At 38.4% G+C, this 15,275-nt stretch overlaps 1 protein-coding gene across 6 annotated transcripts in view; it reads left to right on the top strand.

Annotated features, from left to right (window-relative positions):
• The window catches only part of DMD (dystrophin), a 2,246,075-nt gene that overhangs the window by 1,980,723 nt on the left and 250,077 nt on the right, over nt 1–15,275 (top strand). For all 6 annotated transcript variants that reach the window (XM_055393453.2, XM_055393450.2, XM_055393451.2 and 3 more), the window contains one exon: nt 10,910–10,988. In XM_055393453.2, coding sequence (XP_055249428.2) covers nt 10,910–10,988 — 79 coding nt within the window. The remainder of the gene's footprint in view (nt 1–10,909; nt 10,989–15,275) is intronic.

The raw sequence follows: 15,275 nt of genomic DNA, 5'->3' as shown, positions 1-15,275 counted from the left end.
GATGACTTAGCACATAGCAGATAAATAAACAATGTTGTGATAATTTCAGGTGAACAGTGAAGGGACTCAGCCATACAAATACTTGTATCCATTCTCCCCCATATAGCAGCGTGTGCATGTCCATCCCAAACTCCTTAACTATTGCCTTCCCCTGGCAACCATTCTAAAAAAGTGTATAATTTCTGGTGCTTTTTCTTTTTTCATTTATCTTCAGGATTTCACCCAGCTTTAGGCATCTTTCAGTGTGAATTTGCTGTTATATATATTGTCTTTCCCCTCCCACCATGATATCAGTTCTGTTTTATCTCCTTGATAATTATTTCAGATTGCCACGTCTGGTCACTGGGCACACTCCTGTGTTCTAGTACCAGGAGGCATAACTATGTCATTACCATGGGAGCATTAAAGCTACTTCTGACCCAAAATGCCACAAGAAAGGAATGCTCCAATGGCCTCAGAAAATTTCTGCAAGAATGCTATCTTCCAAATGTGGAATAAATAAAGCTCAGGAATAAATAGTTGAAGCTAAAATGTAAAAGATTTAACGTATTGGTGTCGCACAGTGCCAGCCACTTGACTTTAGTTCCTGCTGCAAAGCATGCGATACATTAAGAAAGGTTTTTAAAGGCAACCTATTTTTTGAAGATAAAATCTGCATCAAATTATATCATCCAAGCAGAGTCATTGAGCTTTTCTCTTATCTCTTTAAGACAAGAAAAAGAGAGCAGAAAAATTCTTCCAAGATCTCTTCCCTTCCCATTACACTTTTTTTTTTCATAACAGTGTGTATGTGTAACAAAAACTAAAGATTTTGACAAATGAAGCAAGAGAAGGAGGTTGATTGCTGCTTCCGTAAATTAAAATTAACGATACCCTTAAGGTACTTGGGTCTATGAAATCGACTTAATGTTGATATAACCTGACTCTATTATCACAAAATGAGGCAGTTAACATGAGGATAAAGAAGAAAAAAGCAAAATTCCAAGGTGCATTTTCAAAATCGGTGAGGTGAAAGCTAAAAGCTGAACAGTGGACAAAGGGCTTGCTGTTCTGTCCTCCCTTACTTTCTGTTTGGTGTCAGAGCCCGTCAGCATTAGAGGACTGGCGTTCCTGAAGAAGCCTAGGGTTGGCCCTAGGCTGGGGCTCCTGTTTACCTCCTGCCCCACCTGCCTTGCAGGAAGGCACAGCCACTTTATTTTCGGCCCTCTCTGTTTATCTCAACAGTCGGTGTGCTCTTCTAGGGGGTTGTACAGGACACAATTGGGAAGAGCGGCTGAGGTGGAGGAGTGTGTGGAGGAGAGAGGAAAGCAAAAGAAGGAATAAGAAAAGGAATCAGAGATTAAGAAGACCAGAAATGAAAGTAGTGAAACTCTTAGTCACTCAGTCCTGTCCAACTCTTTGTGACCCCATGGACTGTGGCCCACCAGGCTCCTCTGTCCATGGGGATTCTCCAAGCAAGAATCCTGGAGTGGGTTGCCATGCCCTTCTCCACAGGATCTTCCCAACCCAGGGATTGAACCCAGGTTTCCCGCATTGCAGGCAGTTTCTTTACCGTCTGAGCCACCAGGAAAGCCCTAAGAAGATAGGATTCAGCCCAGAAATACAAATTTGGAAGCAGAAAAGAAACAAAAAAGCTCTGAGAGAACATCAAAGGAGGTGAATTAATGACGTTTCACATGCAAGCATTAGCATCCATGCCATAAATCACACAAACTCAACTGATAATTATGGTCCTACTCAGAGCGAGCACAATGTTAGCGCTTGTTGCCTTCCTGTGATCTATGCTGAAGTCAAATGCAAGAAACTCTGCTTAACTCAGAAGTGTCTCAGTGTCAAGAAAACATGAAAATAAGTTCAAGGAAAAGAGAATTCAGCCAACTTTTGCATTCAGAAAACCCAGATTGTTTTGCCACGAAGCTGTACCCATTATGTCCTCATTCCAAACCTTATCTCAGACCATTTTTTTTCAGACCCAGCTTAAAAAATATCAGCATTAGAATAAGAATGGATTTGAACTGAAAAGAACTACAATTGTTTAAGAGGATCTTCAGTTCAGTTCAGTTGCTCAGTCATGTCCGACTTTTGCGACCCCATGAATCACAGCACGCCAGGCCTCCCTGTCCATCACCAACTCCTGGAGTTCACTCAAACTCATGTCCATCGAGTCAGTGATGCCATCCAGCCATCTCATTCTCTGTCGTCCCCGTCTCCTCCCAACCCCAATCCCTCCTAGCATCAGACTCTTTTCCAGTGAGTCAACTCGTCTCATGAGGTGGCCAAAGTATTGCAGTTTCAGCTTTAGCATCAGTCCTTCCAATGAACACCCAGGATTGATCTCCTTTAGAGTGGACTGGTTGGATCTCCTTGCAGTCCAAGGGACTCTCAAGAGTCTTCTCCAGCACTACAGTTCAAAAGCATCAGTTCTTCAGCGATCAGCTTTCTTCACAGTCCAACTCTCACATCCATACATGACCACGGGAAAAACCATAGCCTTGACTAGATGGACCTTGGTTGGCAAAGTGATGTCTCTGCTTTTTAATATGCTATCTAGGTTGGTCATAACTTTCCTTCCAAGGAGTAAGCGTCTTTTAATTTCATGGCTGCAGTCACCATCTGCAGTGATTTTGGAGCCCAAAAAAATAAAGTCTGGCACTGTTTCCACTGTTCCCCCATCTATTTCCCATGAAGTGATGGGACCAGATGCCATGATCTTTGTTTTCTGAATGTTGAGCTTCAAGCCAACTTTTTCACTCTCCTCTTTCACTTTCACCAAGAGGCTTTTGAGTTCCTCTTCACTTTCTGCCATAAAGGTGGTGTCATCTGCATATCTGAGGTTATTGATAGTTCTCCCGGCAATCTTGATTCCAGCTTATGCTTCTTCCAGCCCAGCGTTCCTCATGATGTACTCTGCATATAAGTTAAATAAGCAGGGTGACAATATACAGCCTTGACATACTCCTTTTCCTATTTGGAACCAGTCTGTTGTTCCATGTCTAGTTCTAACTGTTGCTTCCTGACCTGCATATAGGATTCTCAAGAGGCAGGTCAGGTGGTCTGGTATTCCCATCTCTTTCAGAATGTTCCACAGTCTATTGTGATCCACACAGTCAAAGGCTTTGGCATAGTCAATGAAGCAGAAATAGATGTTTTTCTGGAACTCTCTTGCTTTTTCTATGATCCAGCGGATGTTGGCAATTTGATCTCTGGTGCCTCTGCCTTTTCTAAAACCTGCTTGAACATCTGGAATTTCACGGTTCACATATTGCTGAAGCCTGACTTGGAGAATTTTGAGCATGACTTTACTAGCGTGTGAGATGAATGCAATTGTGTGGTTAAACTGTAATAAATCTCAGGAGTGTTTCCAGGATAACATTTAGGCACATATTTAGGAATGTTGCAGTAAGAATTTGGAAGTAAGAATGAATTCTGAAGCCTTCCCCCAGTTAAGTAAGAACAGGAAAGTATACAAACTGTATATTTCCTGGACAAAGCCTCATGAGTAGACTGTAGAGAGACATTTGTGTGCATGCGAGTCATTTATTGACTAACATCCCATCACAAGGAGAGTTTTATTTTTATGGGCTCATCAGTGGAGGTGTGAAGTCTGGTTCTTGCATGCCCATGGATATTTTTCAAGGGTCTAGACAAGCCGAGAAGTCAGATAATTGAAATGTACACGCCCAGTTACATCTTTTCCTAAGACTGTGGTAAACACCATTTATGGATATAGTGCCAGTAAGAACACTTGAACACTAGAAAGGAAACACATTGCCTAGCAATGTATTTCCACATCAAGAGGGAATCCTTGGCTCTTCTCAAACTCCAGTGAAGATAAAAACTTAAAGGTAATTAACGAGCAGGTCAAGAGAAAAAGTGGAAGCCCTTGAGAACTTAAAACAAAGTTAAGTATCAAATATTTGCATTTAGATCAATTTTATTTGAAATCTTTACTGGCAGCCACAGTGTTAGTATCTGTCCTTTTTCTTTCTTCTCCTTTTGGCTTATTTAAAGCAATTTTGAAAGGAAAAATGAAATAAAGATATTCTTCAAAATACACAGAGGAATTGACTGAACATTGGTTAACAGTCACAGCTGAGAATGGAGTGGTTATCATTAATTTACTTGAAGGACTCAGTGCTCACTCATTAGCCCCAAAATTACACTTTCAAGTATACCTTAATCATACTTAGCACAGTGCCTAGTGTAACAAGAACTCAAAAAGCCTTGAATATTGAGCATCTCCTTGTATTAAGCACTGTGCTAAACTGTGAACGAGGCAGACAAGGTCCCTATCTTTGTGGACAAGGAACTTACATTGTAGTAAATATCTTTAGAATGAATAGAGAGACATTTCTTAGTAGAGCGATAAAAGGGAGGTCTGCAAAGAGTACGCTGCCTATAGAACTCATCTGAAAGGAGAAAGCAAAGAAGAATTGTATACAGTCCTCAGAGCTCTCAAATATGATTATTTAAAAATTAGAATAAAACAAATATGGAGGATATTTGGGCTCTGGGTTTGTCATACAAATTATTGCTTTAAAAACCTTTTTCTAAATCTAATGTAGGCACAATGAATCTAAATGGTTTTCTTCTTTCCTTTTTTTTTTAAAATAAAATTTGAGCATCAAAAAAAAAAGAAGAAAACAGCAAGGGAGAGAGGAAAGGTCTTTCCAAAACTTGATTTGGGCCTCTTGAAAATGAAATTCTTCATTCAAAATATAGTAGTTATGGGACTTTCCTGGAGGCCCAGTGGTTAAGACTCTGAGCAGGTTCAATCCCTGGGCAGGGAACTGAGATCCCACATACCATGGCAGAACCAAAAAAAAAAAAAAAGAAAAAGTAGTGGTTATGGTGAAGATCCTTGAATAAACTACACATTAATTCATTCAGTTAGTATGAATCAAGTACCTGCCATATGCCAGGTACTGTACTAGTCACCTGGAACATATTAGGGAAAGAAAGATGGGTCCTTATTCTCACAGAGCACATTTGGCTTTTTTTAAAAGACATTTACCCCCTCTGACTTGCTTTTTCTAAAGAAATGCTGGAAGCTAGATCATGAGTACTCAGGGAGCACATGGCAGTCTTCTGCCCATCTGGGATAGTTCTAAAGAGTAGATCCTTGTGTATCAATAGATAAGGTTTCTTCCAGTTCTAAGCTTTCTTGATCTATGATCTAATTGTAGACACAAGATGTATGCTTCCAAAATGATGTTATAATTGTATTTCTTTTTATGAAAGGAAACAGAGGTATGATCTATGAATTTGGGGGAAACTGAGTTCTTCCTATTTATTTTTATTTTTTGATTTTTATTTTTTATTTGCTTATTTATTTTAGCTTTCCTTGTAGCTCAGTTGGTAACAGAATCTGCCTGCAATGCAAGAGACCCAGGTTCAATCCCTGAGTCAAGAAGTTCCCCTGGAGAAGGAAATGGCAACCCCCTCCAGTATTCTTGCCTGGAGAATCCCATGGACAGAGGAACCTGGCAGGCTACAGTGCATGGGATGGCAAAGAGTCAGACACAACTGAGTGACTAAACCACCACCATTTATTTATTTATTGGCTGTGCCAAGTCTTAGTTGTGGTATGTAGAATCTTTAGTTGCACAATGTGAACTCTTAGTTGCAACATGTGAGATCTAGATCCCCAACCAGGGATTGAACCCAGGCCCCCCTGCACTGGGAGCCTGGAATCCTAACCACTTGACCACCAGGGAAGTCCCCTTCCTGTCTCTTTAAATAATTCTATTTAACTCCATTGGCTCTTCCTTCTCTGCTCACGTTCTAATGCTCAATCCTACCATTTTCAGTTTCACTTCACTTTCCTTACTTTAATGACTGGGGCAAATTTCCCCAACTGGCTATATATACGCGACGTCTCCAGTTAAATCTTTCACTGTTTGGTCAAATTCTTTCTGTTCCAAAAGAATTCCTTTACCCATTTGTCATCCCTCCCCTTTCTCATTTCGATATTTCTATCAGCATCCTCCCAGTCTGCCACCCTGGAAATGCTGAAGTTCTATTCGCTTCTACCAAAATTACACTCCCATACCAAAGTATTTAGTTTTTCCTTATTTCAAAATACCTCCCAGTCTGTACCTTCTATTCTGTTCCAGGCAGCACGGTCTTCATTCCAACACATATCACCCCAAGTCTTGTCAGATCAATTCCAACATCCTCTAACTGGTCTCAGCCTCTTTGGATCTGTCATGCTGACAAATTCATCTCCCTAAACCTCAACTTCCCTCTCAAATCACGTGTCCCCTCACAGAAATCTCCAGCAGTTCCCTTTGCTAATGGGGTAAATCTTGAGCCTCAGCATCTGCAGAGTCTTGTTTTGCATCATCTGCTTGCAGCGTACCTAGCCAACTGCATTTCACTGTCCTGTCTAACACCAGTGTTCTGCTTGCTACTCCAGAATTTTCCCTGTCTTGTTTGCATTCCTCACCACCAACCCTTTATGCTTTCAAAGATCAAGACTGTAGCATTCCTTTCTTTCATATCTCTTTTTGTATTAATATATACTTATAAAAGGAAGAAATAAACAACCAAGTAAAGAATGAATTGTGCCAGAATACAAGGTAACAGGGTAAAATTTCTGACTTTTGCTTCCTAGTTTGTATATAGAATTTTATATTGGTTTTATGTAAAAAAAAAATCCAGTTAGTAAGGCCTAACACATGGAAGTTATTGTTTTAAATAACTTTTAAAAGTTAATCAAATTTCATCTTCTTGTCTAATTGCTCACAAGTACATTGTTCCTAAGTAGCTACAGTTTATGAGGATTTTCTTTGCCTTCAGGTTTTCTTTCTTAAAATTATTTAGTCAACTATGCATTCAGTCCATGCCGTACCTTTCTCCAAAGATAATTTGTAAAAAGAAATATTTTATGCTTAATTCTTTAGTTAATTTAAGACTGTTTTCTGAAGATTTCATTTCATTACATGGTGCATCTTATTTTTTATTGGGGTATAATTGCTTTACAATGTTGTGCAGCAAAGTGAATCTGCTGTATGTATACATATATCCCCTCTTCCTTGGATTTCCTTCCCATTTAGGTCACCTTGGAGCAATGAGTAGAGTTCCCTGTACTATAAGGTCTGTTCTCAATAGTTAAGATGATGCATTTTAAATTTCTATCTCATTCTCGTACCTTTTCTTAAGTTTGAGTTATAGGGGTGGAAATTCATTGTTATCTCATTTTAAATTCTTAATAATATTGGGTATACACTGGAAACTACCACCATGGCCCTTCCTATATAAGAAGAAAGCACCCTTCAGATGAGGCACTTATAATGGATTCTGATGCTGTTCCCACATGGTCCCTATGAAGCTACTATCACTATCACCAGAAGAAATGGCCTGTGGCAGGCTCATTCTCCTTCGCCACCCACATGTTCCCTTGGGGATTTCTTTCTCAGCATGTGCAAAGATTTCTGCTCAGTGCCCATTTCCATATGGCCTCCCCATCCCTTCACACCCACCCTAAATTTCACATTCCTCTCTTCTTTGATTTCATTATGAAATGACCCATTCTGCCTTTAGAAAGAATTCCACACATTCATTTGCATGTGTTCTTCTGCAGCTCTTGTCTACAATCTTAAGGTACCACATTCTTCAAGACCAGGAACTGACCTTGCACTGGACTATAAAATATACTGATGCCTAAAAGTTTCATAGATAGGTACACTAGGTTAGATCTGCTTTCAATAAATTAATTTAAAAGTAAATTTAAAAGCCCACTGCTTATTAAATATTTATACACTACTTTTTTTCCAAACATAATCTCTGGAGTAGCAGTGAAGACCAACAGCTAGACTGAATGAGCTTGAATCCAGGACCTGCCAGTTTACGAACTACTTAAGCTTAGGCCAATTTTGTTCAGTTGATTTGTTTTTTGTTTTTTTTTTTAATCCTCTCGTGCTTCAGTTTCTACATCTGTGAACTGGGAAAATAATATTACTTCCTTCCATAGAGTTATTGGGAAGATTGCATGTTACTTCATATTGTCATACACAAAGTGATTAATAATACTATCCATTTTTGGATTTTATGTGGTGCCTTGCACACTATAACCTATCCCTCTCCATTTATTAAGCATAATAGCAACAATAACAGTAGCTACTAGCATTTACTGAGCAATTATCATATGATAGAAACTGAGCTAAACATATGTATCATTTTATTTAATCCCCATAATAACTCCAGGAGCTAGGACATATTGTCCCACTGTAATGATAAGGTAAGTTCAGATTCAAATAATTTACCCAGGGACTTAGAGCATGCAGTTAGTGTCAGTGAGCATTCTCATTTATTCTCCCGTATCTCCCTCCCTCTCTCCTTCTCTCTTTCTCACACTGGTGCACGCAGACACACACACACACACACACACACACACACACACACACACACACACACTTACCCACTGTTTTGATCAACTAGTCATTAGACAAATATTTCTTACCACTTACTACATGCAGGATTCAGTGCGTCCTGTGGGAGGGAGGGGAGGACAGAAGAAGTAAGCAGGGAATGGTTACAGTCCATCCATATAATGAAAGAAGTAGCTCTGATAGAAGTGTTCCAGGTATAAACCGTGGGCTGCAAGAATGCTGAGGAAGCCAGCATAGACCAGCCTTGAATGGAAGAAAAGGGGAATACAAGCACTCTAGAGGGAAGCCTCAGGGGTGTTAAGTCGAATAGAATGCCACAGGACAGTCAGGTAGAGTTTGACTTGGAGTGTAGGGTCATAAGAAAGTGAAAGTGTTATTTGCTCACTCCTGTCCAACTCTTTTCGACCCCCGACTCAAGGAGCAAACCTGCGTCTCCTGCATTGTATTCACCATCTGAGCCACTTCCCCCGATGACTCAGCAGGTAAAGAATCCAACCAGAATTGAAAGAGACAATGTACCCCAATGTTCATCACAGCACTGTTTGCAATAGCTAGGACATGGAAGCAACCTAGATGTCCGTTGGCAGGTGAATGGATAAGAAAGCTGTGGTACATAACACAATGGAATATTACTCAGCTATTAGATCACATTTGAGTCAGTTCTAATGATGTGGATGAAACTGGAGCCTATTATACAGAGTGAAGTAAATCAGAAAGAAAAAAACCAATACAGTATATTAACACATATATATGGAATTTAGAAAGATGGTAACGATGACCCTGTATGTGAGACAGCAAAAGAGACACAGATACAAAGAACTGACTTTTGGACTCTATGGGAGAAGGCGAGGGTGGGATGATTTGAGAGAATAGCATTGAAACATGTATATTACCATATGTGAAATAGATGACCAGTCCAATTGCAATGCATGAAATAGGGCACTCAAAGCCAGTGTACTGGGACAACCCAGAGGGATGGGATGGGGAGGGAGGTGGGAGAGGGGTTCGGGATGGGGGACACATGTATTACCCGTGTCTGATTCATGTCAATGTATGGCAAAAACCACCACAATATTGTAAAGCAATTAGCCTCCAATTAAAATAAATAAATTAACTTTAAAAAATAAATTTAAAAAATACTGAATTCAATTTGTAAAGAGATTTAAATTAAAAAATTTACTCTAGAAAAAAATAAAAATGAATCCACCTGCAATGCAGGAAATGCAGGAGACATGGTTTAATCCCTGGGTCAGGAAGATCCCCTGGAGAAGGAAATGACAATGCACACCAGTATTGGTGCCTGAAAAATCCCATGGACAGAGGATCCTGGGGGCTACATTCAGTCCAAAGAGTCACAAAGAGTGACCCACAACTCACTGACTGAGCAGCAGCAACAGCAGGGTCATAAGGCTGAGAAAGTAGGTTTCAAATGTCCCTCATGTGTTTGTGTGCATCACAATGAAGTAAACTCTCCACTTTTAGGAACTCTACTTGGTTTTCTAAATATTTGGTCCCAGCAAAGATGGACAAGGCTAAGGAGAATGTGCAACAAGAAGACTGTGCTGGATCTGGGCTAGGTACTTGATTGATATGGGAAGGTCAGAGTCAACTTTAGACCAGACTACCTGAGCCGCTTTTCTGTTGAATTTGAGATGTGTTTTACAGGCATGAGCCTGCCTGATCTCTGATGGCTCTGGGCAAGCGCTGACTAACCTCTGGTTTAGCATAGCCTGCTCAGAACCAAATCAGGATCTGAAATTATAAAGCTAGGATGCCTGGGGCCACCATTAATATAAAGTTGGCGAAATGCCAATGGACTAAATATACCATTTTGCCCATAAAATTCTTTCCCTTTCTTACCCACTCAAAATGAAATTCACGAAGCTGACAGACTACTGTGTCAATATAGTATAGAAAAACATAATAGGAATAAAGCAGTGGCAGTTTTTAATCCATGCCAGTTAAAGGTATAGTTCCCAGTAATTTCCAAGTTCAGTAAAATCTAAAATTTTTTAATTCTCACCATCGACCCTAAAACCTTGCCTCTTATTTTTTGATAAGGTATCAATCAGCTCTTAGTTACTTATTAATTATCAGTGATTAAATATTATTCAGTATCCATTAACTATCAGTCAGTATGATTCTTTAAAACTGGTGATGACAGGAGGCTGAGATAAAATATTTATCATTTGTGAGTTCTTCAGTCACCTAGTTTAATGGTGAATGGTGACCTCCCTACCAAATCTTTTTGTGAAAAATTTAAGAGCTTGCAATTTTGATGGTACTAACTGAAACAGTAGTTCATTCATGGCTACCAATGAGTAGAGTGTTTTTTAAAAGTCTCATTTTAACATTGTCAAGAGAGCAAATCTTTCTCATTTGGGCTCAGTTTGATAAAAATCAGTCTCGGAGAGTGCCTTAGAAGCTCAAAAGATCTTACCAAAAAGGGTGCATTGTTTTAATTGTGCATCATTATATCTAATGAGAGGACATCATTTCTCTCCTCTTCCTCCCAGGTGGCTGTTGAGGACCGCATCAGGCAGCTGCATGAAGCCCACAGGGACTTTGGCCCAGCGTCCCAGCACTTCCTTTCCAGTAAGTCATTGACCACTTTCATCTCTTACCCTCCTCATTGCATCTTGGTGGCTATTTAGAACTGAATTATGATAGTCTCTGCCAAATGCACTAGAGGCACAAATCACCCTGAAATATGACTTAGTGGGTGGATTCAGAAGGTTAAGATGAGGAAGACCAATTAGACCATTTTGTCCAGCCTTCAGCTAATGCACAATTATTTCCTACAGTGTAGTCTCAAGTGCTAAATTGAGTAATATTTTTGAATCTTTACTCATGGCAGTTCACTTCATAAAGCTGATACTTATAATATCATATAATTATATGACAATTCAATATATATTACTGTGAATCTATGATTCTTTATATAATTGATTAAATACTCCCTGCCTGTAAGTTGGAACTTCAGCCCATTCTGTTTCCTTTCCCTAACTATTCTTACCTGTCTTTTATCCTTGACCTCTCTTCATTCTTTTTATTTTCGTTTTACTATTTTATAATTAATTATAGTATTCATATATTATTAATAAATATTATATTTTATAAGTAAATATATTGTTATAATTAATAACCAAGAGGAATAGCCTTGGTTAACTGAAAGTGTAATATTGGAACATACTATAAATATAACAATGCATATATCAATCCCAAACTTCCTATTTGTCCTTCTCCCCCACCCCTCCCCTCTGGTAACCATAAATTCATTCTCTAAGTCTGTGAGTCTATTTCTGTTTTGTAAATAAGCTCATTTGTATCATATTTTTATATTCCACATATAAATGATATCATATGATATTTATCTTTCTCTGTCTGACTTACTTCACTTAGTGTGATAATCTCCAGGTCCATCCATGTTGCTGCAAATGACATTACTTCATTCTTTTCTTTGGCTGAGTAGCATTCCGTTGTATATATGTACCACATCTTCTTTATCCATTCCTCTATCAATGGTCATTTAGGTTGCTTCCATGTCTTGGCTACTGTAAATAGTGCTACAGTGAACATTGGGGCACATGTATCTTATTGAATTATGTATTTTTTCCAAATATATGCCCAGCAGTGGGATTGCTGGATTATATAATAGCTCTATTGTAAGTTTTTTAAGGAACCTCCATACTGTTCTCCATAGTGATTGTACCAGTTGTCATTCCCACCAATACTGTAAGAGGGTCCTCTTTTCTCCACACCCTCTCCAAGATTTATTGTTTGTAGACTTTTATAATGGCCATTCTGACTGGTGTGAGGTGATACCTCATTGTAGTTTTGATTTGCATTTCTCTAATAATTAGTGGCATTGAGTATCTTTTCATTTGCCTCTTGACCATCTGTATGTCTTCTTTTGAGAAATTTCTATGTAGATCTTCTGCCCATTTTTTTTTATTGGGTTGTTCGTTTTTTAAATATTGAGCCACATGAGCTGTTTGTAAATATTGAAGATTAATCCCTTGTTGGTCACATTGTTTTCAAATATTTTCTCCCATTCTGTGGGTTGTCGTTTCATTTTGCTTTTGGTTTTGTTTGCTGTGCAAACAAAAACTAAGCTTTTGAATTTAATTAGGTCCTATTTGTTTTTGTTTTTATTTCCATTATTCTAGGAGATGGATTGAAAAATTTATGTGAAAGAGTGTGCTGCCTAGGTTTACCTCTAAGAGTTTCAGAGTATTCAGTCTTACATTTAGATCATTAATCCATGTTGAGTTTTTTTTGTTTGGTGGAGTTGAACCATCATTTAAGGCAATTACTTTGTGCCTGACAATATTATTAATATGACCCAACCTAACCCTTATGGCAATTTGTAAGGTAGGTACTATTATTATTGTACCCATTTTTAAGATGAGGAAATTGAGACACAATCACAGAGGGTTTGGATGACAGAGCCAGGGTTCGAACCCAAGAAGTCAGCTCCAGAGTCTGTTTTTAACCACCACAATAGACTGTCTTTTAGTAAACTGATAGATTTTAGTAGAGAAGAAGCAATTCTATATGTTCTCCTTTCATGCTTCTGCCTTCCTCTTTTATTGCCATTTTCTAGTCCTTTCCTTTCTTCTCCATTTTCCATAGATTAATAGAAAGATCTATGCTCACAAACATTTTAAAGTATTTGACTTGATGCTTTCATGTGTGTCTCCAATTGGCCATTTTATTTTAGAACAAAAATTCCTGGGAAGTAGTGGTCCTCTCTTTTCATTATGCATTGATAGGTTCCTTAAAAAACTTACAATAGAGCTATTATATAATCCATTATGAAACAAGAAGTTGTCTTATTTTCTTCACTGGGTCTGACCTTTTTATCAACATGCAGTCATTATTTGGACAGTATCACAAATACTTAGAAAGTGTCAAAAAAAGAAGGGCAAATTAAAGCAGTATACATAATTGAGTGGGACAGTGGCTTTTGAGAATGGCTCCAGAACAATTTTAACTCCTGCGCATTTTATCTTCTATGTTTCCCCCAATTTCTGGTCTGCTTAAATTGCCTTGGTGGCAGAGTCATTCTATTTGATTTAATTGAGATTAAATGCAATAACATGTAAGTGATTCATAGACCAGAAATAAAAATATTTCTATTATGCATATTAATTGTTCCTCAGATGTTATTTATATATATATATATATATATATATATATATATATGTTCCTTCACTCTTTATTCTCTCTGCCTGCCCTACTCGAATTCTTATGTCTTCCCCCGTTAAAGCCTAATCTCAGAAAATGATATGTTATACTCATTTAACCCAGGTGACAGGTAAAGTGTAATGTGTACTTTTTCTGGGTTATTTGCATTTTAATAGGGTGAAAAGCCATAAGCCTGAGGAATGACTCTCTGGGGGTGAAACGTCAGCCATAATCTCTGAGCTGTAAGGGGAGAACTTTGAGGGGCCAGGAGGAGCATCTCCATACCTCTCAACCCATATCACAAGGTGCCCACATCCAGAAAGGTTAGACCTGTATACACGGACACTCAGAAATCCACTAATTGACCTGCTTATGTGGCGCCAGCCCCAGACGTCACCATTTTCTTAAGTATTCATGTGGAATATCAATATATGCTTAGAAGCTTTGCTTATGGATATCACAAAATACCTATTTGCCTGAAGGGATATTTGAGAAATAGGATATCTTGAGATTAAAGATAAAATATTATTTCCTTGTGTTGTCTCTTTTTTAAAGTACAGAGGTAATATAGGCCCCTCAAGGAGATTTTGGAAAGCAGAGAGTACAAACAGGAAAGAAAAATTATCTGTAATCCAACCACTTAGAGATAACCACTATAAAAAATGTGGTTTATACACATTCTGTCTATCTCTCGGGTGGGGGGGGCAGGGTGTGTGAACTCAGATTTTCTCTCTGTCCCTTTTTTTTAAACCAAACAGGGATAAAAATATTTTACAGCTTTATGACCTGCTTTTCCCCCTTAGAACTATAATAAAAATATTTTTTGTATATTTAAATATTCCTCTGCAGAGTGCATTTTTTTAAATGATGCCATAGTATTCCCTTCTGTGGCTGTCCCACATTTACTACAATTCTAAATCACTCGATCACTTAAGGTTATTTCAACATTTTCAGTACTTTATCGAAGATTGTATATCATATCTAATATTCTTCATACACCTTTATAAATACCTCAGATTCTTTCCATAAGATAAATGCCCCCAAAATGGAACATGCTGTGTTAAAGCATGTTTACATCTGTAAGGCTTTTGTTATGTGTTGCCAAACTGATCTGTAGAGAGTGGCACTAGAAATTGGGTGTGCCATCAAAACCGTATGTGAGTCAGGGCCTCTCTGAAGTCACTTATTTGCTGTTATTTTTATGCTCTATAAAAGAAAAAGAAGTTCCCCTCCCAAGAAGTAAAAATATGTTTGAAAAATACAACTAAGCTCATATTAAATGAGTTTGAATTGGTAGGTGTCTAATAATTTGCTTCCAAGTTACTAGGAATAATAATAGAGTGAATTTCTGAAGCTTCGCAGTTGAGAGAAAGGAGAAATAAGGACGAACCATTTCATTAACCGCACCGCCCCAACACACAGTCACTTCTCTGTCTCCTTCTCTCTCTGTGTCTCTCTCTTTGTCTCTGTCACACACACACACACACACACACACACACACCTTTGAAAATTACATTACCAGCTGTCTTTGTTTTCTTCTTTTGTCAGTAGAAAGAGGCAGCCTTTTACTTAAGTATTCACTGTTTCTTCTTGGTGGCCCAGTCTCTACTTGTTAAAGAGGCTGTTTCTTTTATGTTAGATCTGAGAGAAAATGAGAAGAGGAAACATTGTAAAATATCACCTTTATCCATT

This window comes from Moschus berezovskii, chromosome X (genome assembly GCF_049115385.1).
Source record: "Moschus berezovskii isolate FMDL1 chromosome X, NW_MosBer_1.0, whole genome shotgun sequence".
Lineage (NCBI taxonomy): Eukaryota > Metazoa > Chordata > Mammalia > Artiodactyla > Moschidae > Moschus > Moschus berezovskii.
This window is presented reverse-complemented; position numbering and strand designations above follow the sequence as displayed.